We start from the raw sequence: 18,737 nt of genomic DNA on the forward strand, positions 1-18,737 counted from the left end.
ATTGTTTTTTCCCCCTGTTTTTCTCTTTGGGGAGAGTTTCTCTGGTTTATTGGGGAAGGCTGCCAAGCACATGTAGTGCAATTTGTCCGAGTTAACCGTGCCTATAACAAAAGGTGACTATACACAGACAATGTGTGCTGTGTTTGGGGTGGAACCTGTGCCCTACTATGATGGTTTCCAGACACACCTGTTAAACCTTACTGCCAATCATTTATCCAGGCTTTCTGCTTACGACCACACTGTTTAACCCTTACACACATTCTTTGCTGCACTTCAAATAGTTAGACTGAAGAATACACATTTATTATGTGTGTACAATAGAAGCATATTTAGACACATTGTACCAATTAGCACAATTCACTCTTGAACGTCCTTGATGGATACTTTGGCTTTGATGGCGCAGATTGTTTCAATATGAAGCGACAGAAAAGCATGTGAACTTTGCCTCTTTCAGCAAACATATGTGCTATGTGTTAAGTTCATTGAAGTGGTCTTCATAGGCAAGTGCAATGTTTTACACACAAAATTGCCCTGTGGGGGAAGCATTAGGTTGGCTAGGTTGGAAATGGATCTGAGGCTCCATGGCCACTAAAGGTCCCATTCAACGAGCCCAGAAAAATCCAATGCCAATACCAACTGCAACCTGGTAAGAATCAACACTGCTGGATTCTGACTTACTGGGCAACAGCCGTGGCAGACACTCCTCTTAACTGAAGCACCAGTTTACATGTCCTTTCCCCTGTGGTGCTCTAGAAGCAGCATCCATCCTGTCCCCTTAAACCTTTTCTAGCTGGCGAGGAAACATGCATCACAGGGATAAGCAGGGTTTTGCTCTTGGATCTTCTGAACTGTACCGTTCCCCAACTGCATGTTCTCCGATACAGTGGTTCTCAAACTTTGAGGGAGCTCTACTCCCTCAGTAAGTCTTTGCAGGGGAGGGGCAAGGGCAGGGAAGCGATCTCCAGAATTCAAAGATTCCAAGCCTTGGGGAGCTCTGCGGGGAACTGCGCTGGGCTCCCCGCACCTCCTGCAGCCTCCAGCAGCCCACACTGGGACTCAAGTAAGTGAAAGCAATCCCTTTGGGAAGCAATCCTGGGGAATCGCTTCCCTGCCTCTCCTCTTCCCTCGCCCCTTAAAGGGACAAGGTAAGCATTACACGAACTGGTGGGTCACAACCTCCCAGTTTGAGAACCACTGCTCTGACAGATTTAAAGAAGTTAAGCAATATTTTAAAATATGCATCATTAGAACAAAATGCACAATGAGTCTTAATTTCCAAAACATATGCATCTTTTGGAGATGGAGGAATAGGCTATTGAAGACCACAAAACTGCACTGTTAAAAAAAAATTAACAGTGTAGGACACACTGCCGGATTTTTAAAAAAAGTATGCACACTTCTCTTTCAGGAAAAAAATGCTTTAAATCGCAAATCCAAAGACTTATGGTCTTCATGAGTACAAAGAACTGCGAGAAAAGAGGAGGTAGCATGAGGTCATTTAATATCAGGCCAAGTGCATTCATTCTAAAAATAAACTCTCAATTGAGATATCCAGAGGTGTCACATTTTTCTTTCACTCAGGAGAGATAAACACTGGCAGAGATTAAAAAATAACCACCCCATACTTTTTTAAATGCATACTTACTTCAAATTTAATGTGAAGAGCTAGTCTGTATTTGGGCAATTACATTCTCTTAAATTATGTATGACCACAGATCACCATTACCCCAATCTGGAGAGAACTTGACACAGAGCTCAGAAGGACTTTGCAGAGAATTTACAATCAAACGAATCAGTGGGAGAGCTGAAGTCAGTTCAACATGGGCTCCTTTAGATACTGAGCAAAATCGGTCAAAGTTTAATCTAAATGGAATCTTTTCAAGACCAGAACTGCATCCTTCCCTCAGACTATGCGCAGAGCTCGCTGAAGATAGTAGAGAAATATTTGCAAAACAGGAGGAAATACCCTAGTTCTCAAACTTTTAGCACTGGGACCCACTTTTTAGAATGAGAATCTGTCAGGACCCACCGGAACTAATGTCACAACCAGAAGTCACATCATCAAGCAGGAAAATTTTTAGCCAGGAGTAAGTCCTATTTACTATCCTTGTTAAAAGCATATACATAGTAGCCTGTTAAAAGTACAGATCTGTAACATTTCCCCAAATGCAGTCACATACCATGGGAACATCAAATCCAATATATTAAAAGTAAAATATTGAAATGAAAGGGGACCCACCTGAAAATGGCTCGTGACCCACCTGGTGGGTGTCGACCCATAGTTTGAGAAACACTGTCCTAGTGTTTTTCAGGTCAGAGATGCACCTTCATCGGGGAATTTGAGTAAATCAAAAGGCACACTCTTTACAACAGAAGAATGTATTGTGCATCTACAGAGAAGCTTTAGCAATTTATTTTTCACATATTTATAACACTCTTGCTCCAAGGAGCACAAGGTGATGTACATGGCCCCACCCCTCCTTTTGTCCTCACAACTATCTTGTGATGCAGGTGAGACTGAGAGATGGTGACTGGCCCAGGGTCACCCAGGAAACTTCATGACTGAGCAGGAATTTGAACCTGGATCTTCCAGGTTGAAGTCCAACTCCTGAACCACTCCACCAAGGTGATATTTACTTACATTCTAAATGGGGATGAGTAGAGAAAAACAGGGTAGGAGAGAATTTCTTCAGTCCTCTAACATTCCACCCACCTCACCTCCACCTATATCCAGTCTGGGAAAGGGTTGAACACGGACAATCCCCACTCAGCCAATACAAATAGGAGCTGCTGGGCAGTATAACAACAGAAAGGCCATTGCTGCATGTCATCACCACATCCCAAGAACTCTTGGGACTGGACTTCCCCAGGGACTTCCAGGTTTGCCACCAGATCAAGAGAACTCTGCAGAGGCTGAAACTCTATTCCTACAGTGCTGGGACCAAAACATCAGACTCTGATGGTCTTCTCCAGTAGCAGAAGGTATCTGCACCCTGGGTCTGGGAGATCCCACTGTAGCCCCCCATGTTCTGCATCCTATCAGAAGTAACTTTCATGGAGCAGCTCTACAGAATGGAGAGGGGGGCAAGGATGATGCAAAAGGTTGTGCTCATGCTTCTTAGGAAACAACCCCATATATTTCCGGCATAATCCTAACAAACTTTCCAGCACTGGCACAGCTTGGCAGTGGGGCATGTGCTGCATCCTGCAGTTGGGGGGCAGTCATGGAGGCCTCCTCAAGCCAAGGCAATGTTTGTTCCTTTACCGAGGAGCTGCATTGCCCTTATGTCAGTGCTGGAAAGTTGGGTTAAAATTGCAGCCTATGGCTGCAATCCTAACCACACTTTCCTGAGAATAAGCCCCATTGATCAAAATAGAACTTACTTCTAAGTAGACCTGGTTAGTATTGTGCCCTTAGTTGTTTACAGTTCAGATACTTAAATTGAAGAGCAATTTTTATTTATCAAAACAAAATAATATTCTGTTTTCTAACAGAAAACGTTCTCAAAGCAGTTTACAAAGAAAATCACATCTAAATGACTGTTTTAGAAGGTAAGGCACATGTTCTCCTACACATAAACATATGTAGACCACATACCTGAAATGGGTATTGATTTTAGTACTGAGATGAACTTCTGGATCAACTGTGAAAGAAATCTTCTTTCTTGGTATGCTCTAAAACAAAAAAGCCAGTTATAGACAGAGTCACTGATAATCTGTATAAATAGTCATTTTTCAAGGATTACATTCCTACTATATCAGTGAATCTACAATACAGTCAGTTTATATGCACAAGGGGCCTTAATGGGACTCACCGCAGGCACCCGCCTATAAGTCGGTCCCACAGATAAGCCGAGGGCAGGTTTTGAGCCAACAATCATGGAATTTTCTATGACCCTCGGATAAGTCGGGGGTTAAACTTATGGGGGTGTCTGACTATAGTTTTGTCTGCTTTTAACCGAGGCCAGATTCTGAAAAATAACCCACCACTAATTGTTACCTAAGAACTGTAGTCTCTAATTTATTAAAAACATAGCAAAAATCATAAGATACATTTTTATTCTTTTTAAATTCTGGTCTTCATCACCTTTTTGTAAGTACTATCAGAGTAAGTGCACTGCAAACTACATACCAGTAAAACAGTGGTTCCTAACCTGGTATTCACGTACTCCCAGGGACACTCAACAGGACCTTTAGGGGTACTTGAAAAAGAATGGAATAATGGCAGAAAAAGTCAGGTCGTGCTCCAGAATGCCTTGCAAGGCAGGAATGCCTTCCAAGGACCAGCAAGGCAGGAAGGGAGGTAGCTAGTTGGCTGTGAAAGCCCCACCAATAGCTAGTTCTTGGTCATCAATTCATCTATGAACCAGTGATTGAAAACCAGCACAGTAAAAAAAGCTGAAACATAATATGGAAAGTGATCAATCACCCAGAATTTCTCAGCACACTTCTGGTGCAAAACAGTGCAAAGGCAGAGTCTTCTGTTCTTCAAACAGATAAAAAGAGAAAACACTGTGATAAATACATGAAGTCTGGGCTTTCATATGGGGAGATGAGGGCTTGTATTATTAATTACAAACATTTTGCTAATATGAAGGGTACAATTTATGGAAAAGGACTGCCAAGGGATATGCAAGTGAAAAAGTTTGGGAACCACTGCAGGAGAACCAGGAATCAAATCCACCTTTAAGGTGTCTGGTGTGTTAAGCCAGAAGCTCTACGTACAACATACAACCCATAACACATAACTGGGAGTGTGCAATTCAATTCGCAGCAGAGAGATGCAGCTGCATATATTTGCAACCCTTTTTACTCAGAAGTAGACCACTGCTTCCCATGGGTGTTATTCTTAAGTAAGGGTGCACTGAATTGTAGCCTGCTTCGGATGGAAAGGAGGATTCCCATTCTGGTGTTTTCAAAAAACAGACCTGCTTTGCAAGCATTTGCCAAGCAGAACCAGGCTGCAGCAGAAGAAAGGAGAAGAAAAGGTTAACCAGTTGCTTCTAAGGAGCTGTGCCTGCCTGCTGCTTGAGAAACCTGGCGCCTGTCTGCCCTTGAGAAACAAAACTGTTCAGAGTTGAAAGGCTTTGCCCTCTGATTGACCCGGAGATCAGGTGAAGTGAGAATTGGAGCTTGATTACTTGACAAAAATTTCACGTACTATAGGCAGGTATCTACGGTATATTCCCTGGCAGCAGTTTAATACTGCTTAGATCTTTGAATTAAAGTCCCTCCCCAGTTCACTGGATGGGCTCCTGCAGTGAGGGGAATGGGGTCTGTTTGTTCTGTAGGTGGGCAGCCATATGACAAGGGGATTCCTAGTCTTATGCACAGCTGGGGGGGAGGGGCTGGGGTGGGTGAGCCCAGAGAAGTGACTTCCCTTATCCAGAAGTGACTTCCATCACGCAGCTGTACTTACTGCATCCGTGTATTTTCATCCATTTTTTCATCATTCTTCTTGATCAAATTCCAAAATTTTCGAAGCTTTGGTGTCTTTTTCAGTTCAAGCTCCAGGCGAGCCTAAAATGGGGAGAGGACATTGAAATGCTCAGAACGCATTGAGCTCACTTGCATTTTACTCAGCTAACATTAACACAATTATTCTCGTAACAAAAGCTGATGTACCAATTTAAACATAAAAGCAAAAGCAAAACAATAACGTATGCTTGCCCATCTTGACTGTCAGTAAAGAGAGAGAGGGAATCAAACTTCATTTACAAGAAGTTCCCAAACTGCAAACGATGAACTGCGAGAAACAGCCCTGACAACACAAACAGTCATGAAATGACATTCACTGAGCTCGGGAGAATTGCACAATTAATTAAAATATGCCTGGAATCCCACTGTGCAATCTGTTCTAAGCACTGGAACTTCAACATGCTCAGGGAATTTCTTCCATCCAGTTGAGTTCCCACCTTTATTCAGCAGAGATCACAAAGTTGTCCACACCTTTCGTTCAGTTGTGAGGCTTGGCTTCCTTCACTAAGATGACATGAAAATCTCTGCCCACGCACTAGAGAGCATAAAAATTCTCAATGGGCTCATCCAGGGATTCCCAAAGATGCGTTGCAATGCCGTAGATCATTGCAGCACACTCACAGGGACGCCCTCAGTGCCCCCTCCAACGTGTTCTCCTGGGTTCCGCCAATTTGGATCCAGCAAAATCTAAGATGGAGGACCCAAATCTTGCAAGATTGGGCACTGTCATCTTGGAACTCAGAAAGTCTCCTGAGATTTGGGCTCCGCCGCCTTGGATCTTGCAAGATTTCTTACAGCGCCCACCTAAATGAGGAAGAAGAGGCTGCAGGGGTATCATGACCAGATAAGTTTGGGAACCACTGGGCACATATGAATTAGATAAAACTTAATTAGAGAAAACTTAATTAGATTAGACTTTGTTTTCTATTTTAAAGGAATATATACAAACACGATCACAACATGATGTCCACTTTAATTAAGCTGCAGCATTTGGATAAAAGACACTGAAGGACAGAGGTGGCAGACGCAGTAGGAGTTTTTGGCGTGCAAGACGCAGGATGCTTGGCAATGGCAGAAAACAGACTTGTGCTTCAGTCTGCCTCTCCACTACTGTGGGCTTGCTCTCCACATCAATACACTAAGCAAAGTCACATCAAGGCAATAGGTGCAGCATATGTTAAATAATGAGTACTAGCAGCATTCTCTCATGCTCTGGACTTGACTAGCAAGACACCTGCCAAAAAAATTGTCCAATACTGTTTCAGTGACCTATACTGAAGACAGCAAATTCTGAGTTCTGCAGATATTCTCAGCGTGGAGTGATTTTTTTGGTCATTATCACATGTTGGAAGTGGATGTGAACCCTCAATCTGAACGACTCTTCAGAGGTTTTTCCCATTCTTTACCATGAAACACTTACAGGTTGCAGACCCATCCACATCGGCAGAGAGATGAGCTGTTGAACTTGTCCTCTAATCAAATCCACCTCCTGTCACAAGAAGTTAAAACGAGCAATTAAGATACTTATACAAGCTGGGATCCAAAGGTGTGCTGGGCAAGCAGAGGGCACTTCCACTTGCCATTGGTTGTGTATGTGGTGGGAGGGGAAGGTGTCCCTGATCTTCACCGACTGTACCTTCATCCTGCATGCCACTCCAGGGGGTTCCTCAACCCTTAGGAGTGACTGGGGGGACTGCAGTAAAAGGAAGAAGTGGGAATGTTCATTCCTTGAGCAGACCTTCACCACTGTAGTTCCAATCAATCATCTACATATACATCTGGTGACCAATCAAGCAGCTCACATAAACCACACGTTGTGGCTTGCTAGCATTCTGACAAGCTGAAAGGGGGGGGGCTGCTTTTTTTTTTTCTAAACTGGACAACGATACACAGCAGGTAAGCATAGCTAGCTGTCTTCCATGTTTATTATGGGAAGGCATAATCATCATATCATCAGTGTCTGACTGGGGTGGGGTCACAAGTTCTTCAAGTCTAATCTAAAAGAATATCCCCCAATCTATTCATATGGAGGGTCTACTTGTACCAACCGGCCCACACACATTGCAAAAGTAATGTAGTGTTATTTACAGCCCACTCTTTGCGGAGAGGCCCAGGGCAGGTATTATCTTTATAATACCAAATGCTACCAGAAAAAATATAGTAGGTACTTTTTAGCTCCAGGCTTGGCATCCACGGGTTTGAATATAAACAGGTGGAGACCCTTCCAGTCCCCCCATATTTCATTATCCATGGAATTCGGTATCCATGGGGGGTCCTGGAATAGATCCCTTGTGGACACCGAGAACCCTGTGTACAAAAAGAACACTCATGATATACCTGCATACTGTTACACTCCCTTTTCCTTATTCCTGGGCCATGCCATTAAGCACTTGTCTGATAAAGAACATCTTGTAAAATCTGCAGGATGTTATCAAACTCAGGATTTGATGAGTCATGGTGAGAAAATTAAAAGGACAAAAGCAACTAAGGGCACAATCCTAACCAGGTCTACTCAGAAGTAAGTCCTATTTTGTTCAATGGGGATTACTCTCAGGAAAGTGTGGTTAGGATTGCAGCCGACTTACCAGACTTACCAGCGTACGACTTGACTTACAAGACTTGACTTACAAGACTTACGACTTGAAGCTTACCAGACTATTGAAACAGTGATCAAGGAAGAGCAGGAGTATTGTCTGTTCTTGCAGAGAGAATTCACTGTCACTCTCTGCCAGGGATGCTCCCAGCACACGCTTGAAGAAGAATGGAAAGTGCTCAGGCTTCCTTTTGAATGTCTATGGACAAAAGGAGAACGTGAGATAGCCAGGCGCTCAAATGGAAAAGTGAGAAGCAGCAGAAGATACAAGCTCAGTTCTCATCTTCATATCCACACACAGTGTGAATGCAAGGAAGAAGGGCAGGATTGTGTCACTGGTGCTGTACACACATACAACTACATATACAAACGGGAACACACAAATTGGGAATCCCTGTTATAAGTGTATACGTCTTGCAAATACAAAGTTGGCCCAACAGTTGCAATCCTATTCCACCTTCTGACTGTATGAAAGTGAGATTAAATCTTCAAGGCTTTTCCAAACTTTTTCATAGTTGTGCTCATTCCCTAGCCCTTTACACTCAGTATAAACAAGGACACTTTTCTGTATAATGACCAACAGATAATAGTTTCACTAACATGGAATACACAAGGCCACAGCAGGTAAGCCATTTTACCAAAACCTCTCCCACATCAGAACAGCACAGAAAAAGGTTGCATTAAGATTACCTTTAGATTCCACAATCAGTTTGCAATTGCTCGTAGAGCTGTTGCCAACAAAGGGTTTCATTAACACCCTTGAGCGGAAATTAATTTCTCAGAGCAAGTTCATTTGGTCGAAGCGAGACTGACTTCCAAGAAAGTTAAGGATTGCAGCCTAAGCAGCAGAACTTCAAGACAAAATGATGGATTTATAGTAGTACTTAGGGCGGGGGCAACATCCTGCTTGCTCAAGACCAGTTTCTGGCCATCGTTCACATGTCTAGTTACATCAAGACTGGACGACAGCAACTCTTTCTATGTGGGACTGCCTTTGAAGAATATTTGGAAACCCTAACTGGTCAAAACGCAGCAGTAAAAATGGTGACTGGAGCCACATACTCCTTCATTACACCAGCTTCTCTGGCTGGCTGTCGTTTTCTGCACAGATTCAGAGTGCTGGTTATTTCCTTTAAAGCTCTAAAATGGAATTTATACTCTCAATAGAACTACAGGAAGTCCTCACTTAAAGTTGTCAATAGGTTCTTGGAAACTGCAACTACAAGCAAAACAGCTTATAATGAAATCAATTTTACCCTAGGCAGTCTCAATAACACTCTCTCAAGTGGCAGGTTCACTGAGCAGTTTCCTACTGCACCACAAAGCACTGCTGTGCTCCAGAATGCCTTGGGGCTACCCACAAGGCATTCTGGGGTGTGGCAAGGTCAAAGAAGTGGATCGCAGGTCTGGCACGTGACTCAGAAGTGGATTCCGACAGCTTTACAATGCGCGACCATGGAGCACACGGAGGGTCAAAAGATTGAGAACCACTGATAAAAACAAAACAATGTAGAATGAACCAACTTTAAGTGAAGACTTGCTATATCTACTCAGATACCATAGAAATAAAATGACCAGAGTAACATCAAGGTAAAAACTAAGCTGTGCGTGAAAGCTACCAGTATGATAACAGGTCTATATTTTTGCGGTATGTGTAGAAACCGATGGCCCGTTCTTATTGAATACTGTCCTGCAGCTCACACCCCTTTCTATATTTTACAGTCTTCCTATGTTATTACTGGAGTGAAAAGGGACGAAGCCATGGAGAGTGGTAGTCACACCACTTCTTTAATGTAAAAGTGACTCCCAGAAGAAATTGCTCTCCCAATTCCCATGTAGTCTTTTTATAGAAATGAACACTTCTTACTGTCATCATTTGAAACTCACACACACAAAAAATCCTCCATTAAATGCCAGACTTTTTTCCAAGTTAACAATACAGAGAACCTAAAAATAATCACAGAAACAATTACTTCTTTTTCGTACTACTCCTGCCTCCATTGTGAAGCCTTCCAACTGTCCACTGCTATTCTCTAACTGGAACATGCTGTTGTCGAAAAGGCTATGGCAGACAAGGCGCAATGACAGCCAGTATTGTACATCCTGACATCTTCTGACACTTTAAGTGGGCAAAGTGAAAGTTGCAAATGGGGCATCAAAGTTACTGCTGGCTGTAATTGACGTCTATTACCTCCCACGCTGGAACATTCTCTCTGAACTTCTCATTCACCATACAACAGATTGACATCAAATATGCTTTGCTGGACACCTCAGGAGAGTAATTCAGCCACAAGTAATTTTCAAGGTACTGGCTGCGAACAGAGAGAAAAAGACAAAGTGTTATCACTAATATCCCTCAATGGGAGAAAAGAAACACAATTATCTACCTGTTCTTACAACCAATCTATGATTTGTAACTTCTAAAATCAACTCCCAAGCAGTTCACGGCAGTAAAACTTACCAATGTCATTTAAGTTGGTGTGAATAGGCACAGCAAATGAATTGGCAATGGGAACACGCTGTTTTTTAAAAGGATTTTGTACACACCTGGTACAAGCACTACATTATCATACGGCTGAACAGAATCACGTTGATTCTGAGGAGCCAAAGAATAAGCATCTCTCCCACTTGTGACATGCCATTCAAAGGACACGTGCTGTAGTATTCGGAAACAAATGCTGGCTGCCTCCCCAGAGACAAAGCAACTGGCAGAACATTAAAAGTCTTGATGAAAGTTGTCATTATGCCATGTAAGATATGAAGGAATAACCTCAGTTCAACATTACAGAGAATTAAAATGCTCCAGACATTCAGCAAGATGGCTGAGCTCCACAATGGCAATCTAAACTCGTAAACATATTAAGAAGCTGGCAATACTCAACCTAGAAGTGCCCAAAGTGTTCATGTTTATTTCTTTAGATGCATTCCTCTCCCTCACTCCTGTATATACATTGTGTATATGCTAAAGATATGCTATCGATGCATGTTTCCCTCCCCATCCATGTGCTCATGAGTAACTGAGCATGACAGTTAACACTATCTCAGTAGGAAGAGATGGTATAGGAGGTTGCCCAGATTGGGCACTGGCTGATGGTCAATGTTTATCAAAGGGTCAATTTGGTCAGGCCAACCCCTCTCAGTTATGGTGCCCATTGCAACATAAAGGGTCAGGCAGAAGGGGTCATGAGGGCACCGTGCAGGACCTCCAGCAACTTAATGCCAGCTCTGCTGGTGGGTGCAATAGGCGCACCCAGCTGGCACACTCCCATTCCTTTCTCTCCATGCATTCAGTGAATGAGGGCAGGGTAATGTCTGCCTAGGGTTAAAGAGTGGACCACAGAAAATGTTGCATGGCACCAAACTGCAAGGAACATATTCCGGATGTCACAATCTGTCCAAGTTTTTGCACAGGACAAGTCTCCCTGTCTCAGACATCTGTTCAGTGCTATCCTTGCCATCAATGTAACCCTGTGGTTCCTTTCAGACCTTCAAGGAGGGGCCGTATAGGTGAGGTAGCTGATCAAGGCAGCACAGAATTCTCCACCACTGTCCCTTTCCAGAGGGTGAAGAAAAGGGCCTTCAGAATAATCAAAGGAAATGCATATAAGTCACACAGTTTGACCACCTAAAGGGCTGAACTAACAAACAGAAATGGATTTCTAAACCACAACGAAAATATGTCTACAAAAAGCATCAGGGAGGGCTTTAGTTCTCAGGAACGCCCCCACTTCCTGCCTAAGCCTGCACTCCAGTACAGACTTTCCTGGGAGTAGATCCCATTAAACACACTGGGATTGACTTCTGAGTAAACTTGATTGCCCTATCAGTTTTCCTGACAACATCCAGACAACTGATTCACCACTGATATGTCTCCTCAGAATAAGTCCCACAGAGTTCAATGGGACCTACTTCCTGGTAACTTGATTATTAACGATTATAAAGCTCTGTAAGCCGCCTTGGGCATTTGCTTTGACATGGGAAAGGCATGGGAAAGGTATAAATTTCTTAAATAAATAAAATAAATGTACGTAAGATGGCAGCCTAAGAATACTTCCCTCTGTGACTCAGTTGTGACTTTGTGTATAAATGATAATCTTAGAAATGCTCCTGAAGTTGATGTTAGAGACCATGACAGAACATAAAGAGTTTCCAGATGGGCCCTAAGCCTATTTTCACACAAAGTGCCACGTAACAGCTATGCAGAAACATTTTTTTTTAAACTAGATATTTATATACCGCCTTTCTGGTCATTGGATTACTCTTCTGACTTTATTCAAGGCGGTTTACATAGGCACGTGTTTCTAAATCCCTCAAGGGGATTTTTACAATCATAAAGGTTCTCTCTTTCACGAACCAACAACATTTCAGAATGGATCTTCCTGGTTTGGTCACACTTCTGGCCTCCGGTTCTCCCACGCAGGCTGGCAAGCAGCTCCATCTCTCACATGGAGGGCAGCCAAGACCCTTCTTGCTCACACCAAGAGCAGGTGGAATCACTCAGCTCGGCTTGTCAGCTGCTTCAAGGTCTCGCCATTCTCAGCCGTTCAGAGAGCTGCCAGTGTCCTCGAACTGGCGATCTTCTGATGTTATCTTCGGGCTAACAGAGGCTCTACCCTCTAGACCAGACCTCCTGCCCCCTCTAGACCAGACCTCCTACCCTCCTGCCTTTTGTGGACAATTTGGAGTTCTCACACCAAGGAAAAAGAGTCGGTGCCCTCCTTCCTTTCTACGGCATGTCAAGAGCTTTCAGCGTTCAAAAAATCCTTACTACATTTAGCCCAGTTTTTCCTAATTTTTACCTTCATCGTTTCTACTCGTGCATCCAAACACCTGGCCATAAATTTCCCTACCCAGACTCCTCCCCTTGTCCATAGCTGCCAATTCAAGGGTTATACTTCAGTGTAATTGGTCAGGGATCACAGCCTGTTTTTATACTACACAGGTTTCCAAATCACAGGTCCATTGAGAGAGAGAGAGAGAGAGAGAGAAAGAGAAAGAGCCCCAATGGAAATGCAAAACACCCCAGAGCTCAAGTTCAGATTTGTGGAAGGGGCACGGCTCACTGGTAGACTACATGTTTTACATGCAGAAGATCTCAGGTTCAATCCCTGGCATCTTCAGGGAGGGATTAGGAAGCATCTGAACTTAAACGCTAGAGAGCTTCTGGCACTCAGTACGGACAATACAAATCTAAATGGTCTGATTCAGGATAAGGCAATGTCCTATGATTCACCACAGCTGACAACAATTAAAAGATCTAATCAGAATTTCTTCTCCAGATTCAGAAAAGTAAAATTTGACCTATACATTGCTGGTGGTTATATTTGCATGACATTAAGAAGGTTACTTTCTCTCTTTTTCCTATATTGTCTTATACTGCATCTCATTTTCATAATTTTATGTACCTTTTAACAAAGTTTAAACAGTATAATGTTTCATTTCCTGTAGATTCAATTGTGCAGTGCAATTCTGGATACAAAAATGAAATAATTACAATCCTGCAAAATTCAGCACCTGAACTGCACTTGATTCTCATCTTTAATAATAAATAGCAAATTATCATTTGCACCTGACTTCAGAACATTCAGAGTGCTTCACACAAATTAACCTGCAAGGGAGGCCTATATTATCCTTCTCATATTACAGATGATAGTGGGGGATTGAGGTTAGGAGACAAATGCTTTCCAAAAGCCACTTTGCAAGTCAGTGGCAAGTTTCAAACCAAGGACCTCCTAATCCACACTCAGTCACTAGACCAACTCTCCCTAGTCACATATTTTCTTTAAAAATACATCTCTTACTCAAAAAGCACTTACCTAAATTCTAAAAGCATTATTTTTCTAATGGCAAATCTGAAACGAAAGCGAGAGAAAAATTGATTACAATGTGAATCATTTTTCCACAGGTTGCAACTTCAAACACAGACGACTTTTGACATAAATCTTGCTCAGGAAGAGACTGGCAGTTCTACTCTAAACTGCTGTAATTCCATCTCCCTTGAAACACTGGCACAATCTTACCTTCTGTACAACATGAGCATAGCTGTGACACCTGCCCAACTGCACAGAAGCTGGAGCAGCAAGACTCAGGACTGGATTATAAACAACACAGGTCCACATCGTGTTCCCAGGATATCATACACCTCCCCTTCCTCTGCGGTGTCACGTCTGCGTGGTGACACTGCCTCTGGACGCTTGGCAATGCTGTCACCCAATGTCGCCAGACTATCAGGCTGCAAAGCTCTGTGCTGTGTGGAGCCCCACTTTGAGTTGTGTCGCCATACAGCTTAAGAAGAACACTGTTGATGGTCTATATCAGGGGTGCCCAAACCCCGGCCCTGCGGCCACCTGCAGCCCTCAAGGACTCCGAATCCGACCTGCTGGAAGCCCGCAGTCTCCAATGAGTTCTGGCTCTCCGGAGACTTGCTGGAGCCTGCGCTGGCCTGACGCAACTGCTCTCAGCGCGACGGCCAACTGTTCAACCTCTCGTGTGAGCTGTGGGACATGGGCTCCCTCCACTGCTTGCTGTTTCACATCTGTGATGCAGTAATGGCAGCAAAGGAAAGGCCAACCTTGCTTTGTGCAAGGCCTTTTATAGGCCATGAGCTATTGCAAGACCTTCATTCATTCATATAAGTTCCACCTCTAATGTAGTCATTTATGTAAATTTATTCAATTATGTAAATTTATTCAAATTTGAAATGTAAATTAGCTCCTTTTTTTCCTGGCCCCAGTGTCAGAAGGATGATGTGGCCCTCCTGCCAAAAAGTTTGGACACCCCTGGTCTATATCATAGGGTTTAAGGCTGCTACCGTGTTTCTTTCATTAGCTCTGACGTGCAGTTTAACTTTTCAGAACAAGTACAGGTATGTTTCTTTCACACAACTATAGAATCATAGAGCTGGAAGGGACCTACAAGTTCACTCAATCCCCTGCTGTGCAGACTGTCCACAGGTACAATACCACTGATAGGCTGCTATCCAGCCTCTGCTTAAAGACCTCTAATAATGGAGAGCGTACCACCTTCCAAGGCAGACTGTTCTACTGCCAAGCAGCTTGCACAGTCAGGAACATCTTACTCACTATAATAAAGGAAACACAGCATACATACTTTGACCTGACAATTTCTTTTCCATACACATCTTCAATAACCTACAAAAAAGAAAAGAAAAAGAATTGCTTACACAAATATCAAGATTCTTGCTTTGGGAATTCCCATTCCCCTTTATTTATTTGATTTATATCCTGCTTTTCAACCATCACATCCTAAAAGACAATGAAAACTATTTCTCAGAAACTAAAAGCAGTTAGCCCTTCTATAAGGAGCAACCTACGGTGGTAAGCATGGAATGGCCTGGAAGATGAGTATGCTACTCCCTCCTGGACCTAGAGATCATGTAAAATCCGGGGGAGGCACAAAACAAGGAAACATTATTATTCCCTAGTAACATGCCTTTGTACAAAGGAATATTGCATTAGAAATTATGGTTAGCAACATTAGCAGATGCCTAAATAAGAATGCTTCATGCCAATATTTTTTTCCGAAATAGGAATTAGAAAACTTTCCTGGAATAAAATAAGATTCTATGTATCAAAAATCAGAGAGTGAAGAAAAATAGACAGGAACAATAACACATATATAAACAATTACAAAAACAAACCCAATCCAATAGTTTACTCAGGTAATCATCAGTATACAGGATAAAAATAAAACAAACAGAGCCCTCAAAATAGTTTGAAACTGCACAAACAAGCCATGGAAAGAGAACATCAACTCAATATGCCTGCTGATTTGGATCATAAAGTCCTGAAGCAAAAATAATTTGAAAAGTAATCCCCCTAAGTTCTAGCCAAATTAAAACAGAACTATTAAACAATTGATTCAGGGGTTACCTTCAACTCAAAAGGCAGCCTTTTCTTGACATGCGGGGCCCAGTACTTATTTGCCAACTGTAAGATAAAAGACCATTTAATTAAAACATGCAGACAAAACGCATGATCCGCTTCAAGCACCCAACCTAAAATTTATTTATTTTAATTTATTTATTTTAAATAAAGTTATTTATTTTATTTACCCCATGTTTTCTTCCCAAAATTGAAGCTTTCAAGGTGGCTTACAATAAATTAAAAATGGATAAAGACTGTAATCAGATGAAACAAAAGAAAACGAAGGCATGAAGTGACTGAAAGCAACTCGAAACTAAGCCCCCACAGGCCAAACTGCTGTCAGAATCTCAAATGGTAGAGAGCGCCACTTGCTGGGTGCCACCATAGAGGAGGCCCTCTCTTGCGTCACCATCAGCCAAACCTCCGCTAGTACAAGGAGACGTCTCCAGCAAACCTTAAGAAACAGGCCATATGGGGGAAGCAGTCCTCTCACAGGACAAAATGAGATTACAGTACCTATACAAACCTTCCTGACCACAAGGCGCAAGTGCCATAAATTGTCAACGTAATTAAATATTAAAGAGTATAAGTCACTCATCCTTGAACTGCCTTGCTGTTAGCCACTTGCCTGGTAAAATAATTATTTGCAGCAAGTACCTTCCAGGCAATGTTTGTTGACAGAAGCTGACTTGGGAACCTAAAAAGGACTACAGGAGATTCCCAGGTCAATCTCCAATTTGTGAGGCAAAGCGTCATACAAATACGTTATCTTCCCAACACTGTGCTACAATCCTGATTCCTGCCCAGAGAGAACAGAACAGAACATGGAAGAACCACGTGTGGGAGGAAGACCTAATGAGCAATGGAATCAAGGAAGAGGTAGCAGACTGAACTTGCTTCTTCCTACCACTATTCTTGACAGATTACACCCTTTGCTTTTCAGGTGCAACTTACATATGGTTCTTGAAACTTGTAAACATAAATGAAATGGAAATAGGACACACACACACAAATAGCTTGCTGAGCTGTGCCGTTCACTTGCAAGCATCATGCATGTATTCAAAGGGCCAATTATCCCTGCAACAAACCCAAAAATTGGGGTCTGATTCTTTCTGGACCGGTAGGTATTTGCCCCCAGACAGAACCACAGTGCTCTGGTTCTTGAAGGGTCACTTCAAGAAAAATTTCAATCACCGACTATACCTTATTATTTTAAATACTGTTTTGCAAATAAACATACATAATCTGCTCTGAGCCTCAGAAGCAGAATGAAAAAAGCTGTTTTTTTTAAAGTGAAGATGAAATGCACTTTGCACATGCCCAGGGTCTCTCTTCTTATCAAAACTTCAGGTATTTTAAGGTTAAACCCTACTGTTCAACATGAATTTTGGCTTTAAACCCAGGGTAAAACTAAGGGGAAACAACCTGAATTAACTATTAATATAAAGTACCTAGTTAGGGCAGTAATAATAATAATATAAATTAATATAAAGTATCTGGGGGCTGGGGGCTAAGAATAGGCCCTCAGTTTGGCTGTACTTGTCGTAAGAGGCGACTAAACAGCCACCGGGTAGATGGGACTCGTCAGCCTAGGAAGGCAGCTCATCTAAGAGAAGGAAACTCTGACCTCAAACCTCCACTGCCTTGTGGCTACATCCAGCTCTGGAAAAGGCTTCAGGAGTCAACCTCGAGGCAAAATCAGGAGCCGGAGTCCCTTAGGCAGTTCATGGCTGAACACAGTCACGTTCTGGCAACTCCTGCAACGCCGCTGGAACCAACCGTATTGGCTTCTGCCTTTCCATTGGACCATTCCAGCAACGTGGAGAGGGGGGATTTGCTGCATGGGTAACAGCCTATCCTCCATACCGTCTTTACCCAGGCTTCGCGCACTGGAGAGGACACTCCAACTTCGCCATACGGCGTCGGCACAACACGGGAAGCAGCAGTTTACCGGTTATAAGTCTTTGCTCGATTGGCGTAGAGCATGACGCCAGGGGCTGCTTCTGACGGTGGGAGAGATCATTGCATCTCATTGGGCAGCTACCGCCCGCCTTAAGCTGGGCAGTCCCCAGCCAGTAAGGTGTTGCCTCGCCACGGTCCGTTAACCTCATGGGGTGCGTGGGGTTTAGGGTGAAAACCGACAAGCGGATCGACAACTCTGCACCATGCAACAGAAAACAGAAAACTACTGCCCTAAAGCTGGGCACCTGGAACGTTAGGACAATGACACCTGGCTTCTCTGATGACCTGCAAGAAATAGACGATGCACGCAAAACAGCTGTCATCGACATGGAGCTGAGCAGACTGCAGATGGACATCGTTGCCCTTCAAGAGACTAGGCTGCCAGATTCCGGATCTGTCAAGGAGAGAAATTTCTCATTTTTCTGGCAGGGAAAACCACCAAACGAAACCAGGGAACATGGCGTTGGCTTTGCGGTCAGAAATATCCTGCTGAAATCCATCATCCCACCTACTGTGGGAAGTGAAAGAATTTTGTCCCTGCAGCTCCAGTCATCAGCAGGACCTATCACTCTCATCAGTGCTTATGCACCGACTCTGTCGTCTCCAGCAGAAGCCAAAGACAAATTCTATGATGACCTGGCCACCACTGTCAAGAAAATCCCTGTAAAAGAGCCATTGTTCATCCTCGGCGATTTCAATGCTAGAGTTGGTGCTGATAACAGTTCATGGCCCACTTGCTTAGGTCAGTTTGGCACTGGGAGGATGAACAAAAATGGCCAACGCCTGCTAGAGTTTTGCTGTCATCACGGTCTCTGTGT

General features: G+C 43.2%; 1 protein-coding gene across 5 annotated transcripts in view; it reads right to left on the reverse strand.

Moving 5' to 3' along the window:
- Nucleotides 1-18,737, reverse strand: part of AQR (aquarius intron-binding spliceosomal factor) — a 76,239-nt gene that overhangs the window by 53,070 nt on the left and 4,432 nt on the right. For 3 of the 5 annotated variants that reach the window (XM_066637016.1, XM_066637008.1, XM_066637025.1), the window contains exons 2-9: nucleotides 15,964-16,020; nucleotides 15,182-15,222; nucleotides 13,888-13,923; nucleotides 10,263-10,383; nucleotides 8,130-8,270; nucleotides 6,899-6,967; nucleotides 5,420-5,520; nucleotides 3,599-3,675 (exon numbers count right to left, since the gene is read on the reverse strand). In XM_066637016.1, the coding sequence (XP_066493113.1) occupies nucleotides 3,599-3,675; nucleotides 5,420-5,520; nucleotides 6,899-6,967; nucleotides 8,130-8,270; nucleotides 10,263-10,383; nucleotides 13,888-13,923; nucleotides 15,182-15,222; nucleotides 15,964-16,020 (643 nt within the window). Of the gene's footprint in view, nucleotides 1-3,598; nucleotides 3,676-5,419; nucleotides 5,521-6,898; nucleotides 6,968-8,129; nucleotides 8,271-10,262; nucleotides 10,384-10,532; nucleotides 10,591-13,887; nucleotides 13,924-15,153; nucleotides 15,223-15,963; nucleotides 16,021-18,737 lie in introns of those variants that run through there. The other 2 variants (XM_066637034.1, XM_066637042.1) reach the window with 2 other exon arrangements.

This window comes from Tiliqua scincoides, chromosome 1, assembly GCF_035046505.1.
Source record: "Tiliqua scincoides isolate rTilSci1 chromosome 1, rTilSci1.hap2, whole genome shotgun sequence".
NCBI classification, from domain to species: Eukaryota; Metazoa; Chordata; class Lepidosauria; order Squamata; family Scincidae; genus Tiliqua; species Tiliqua scincoides.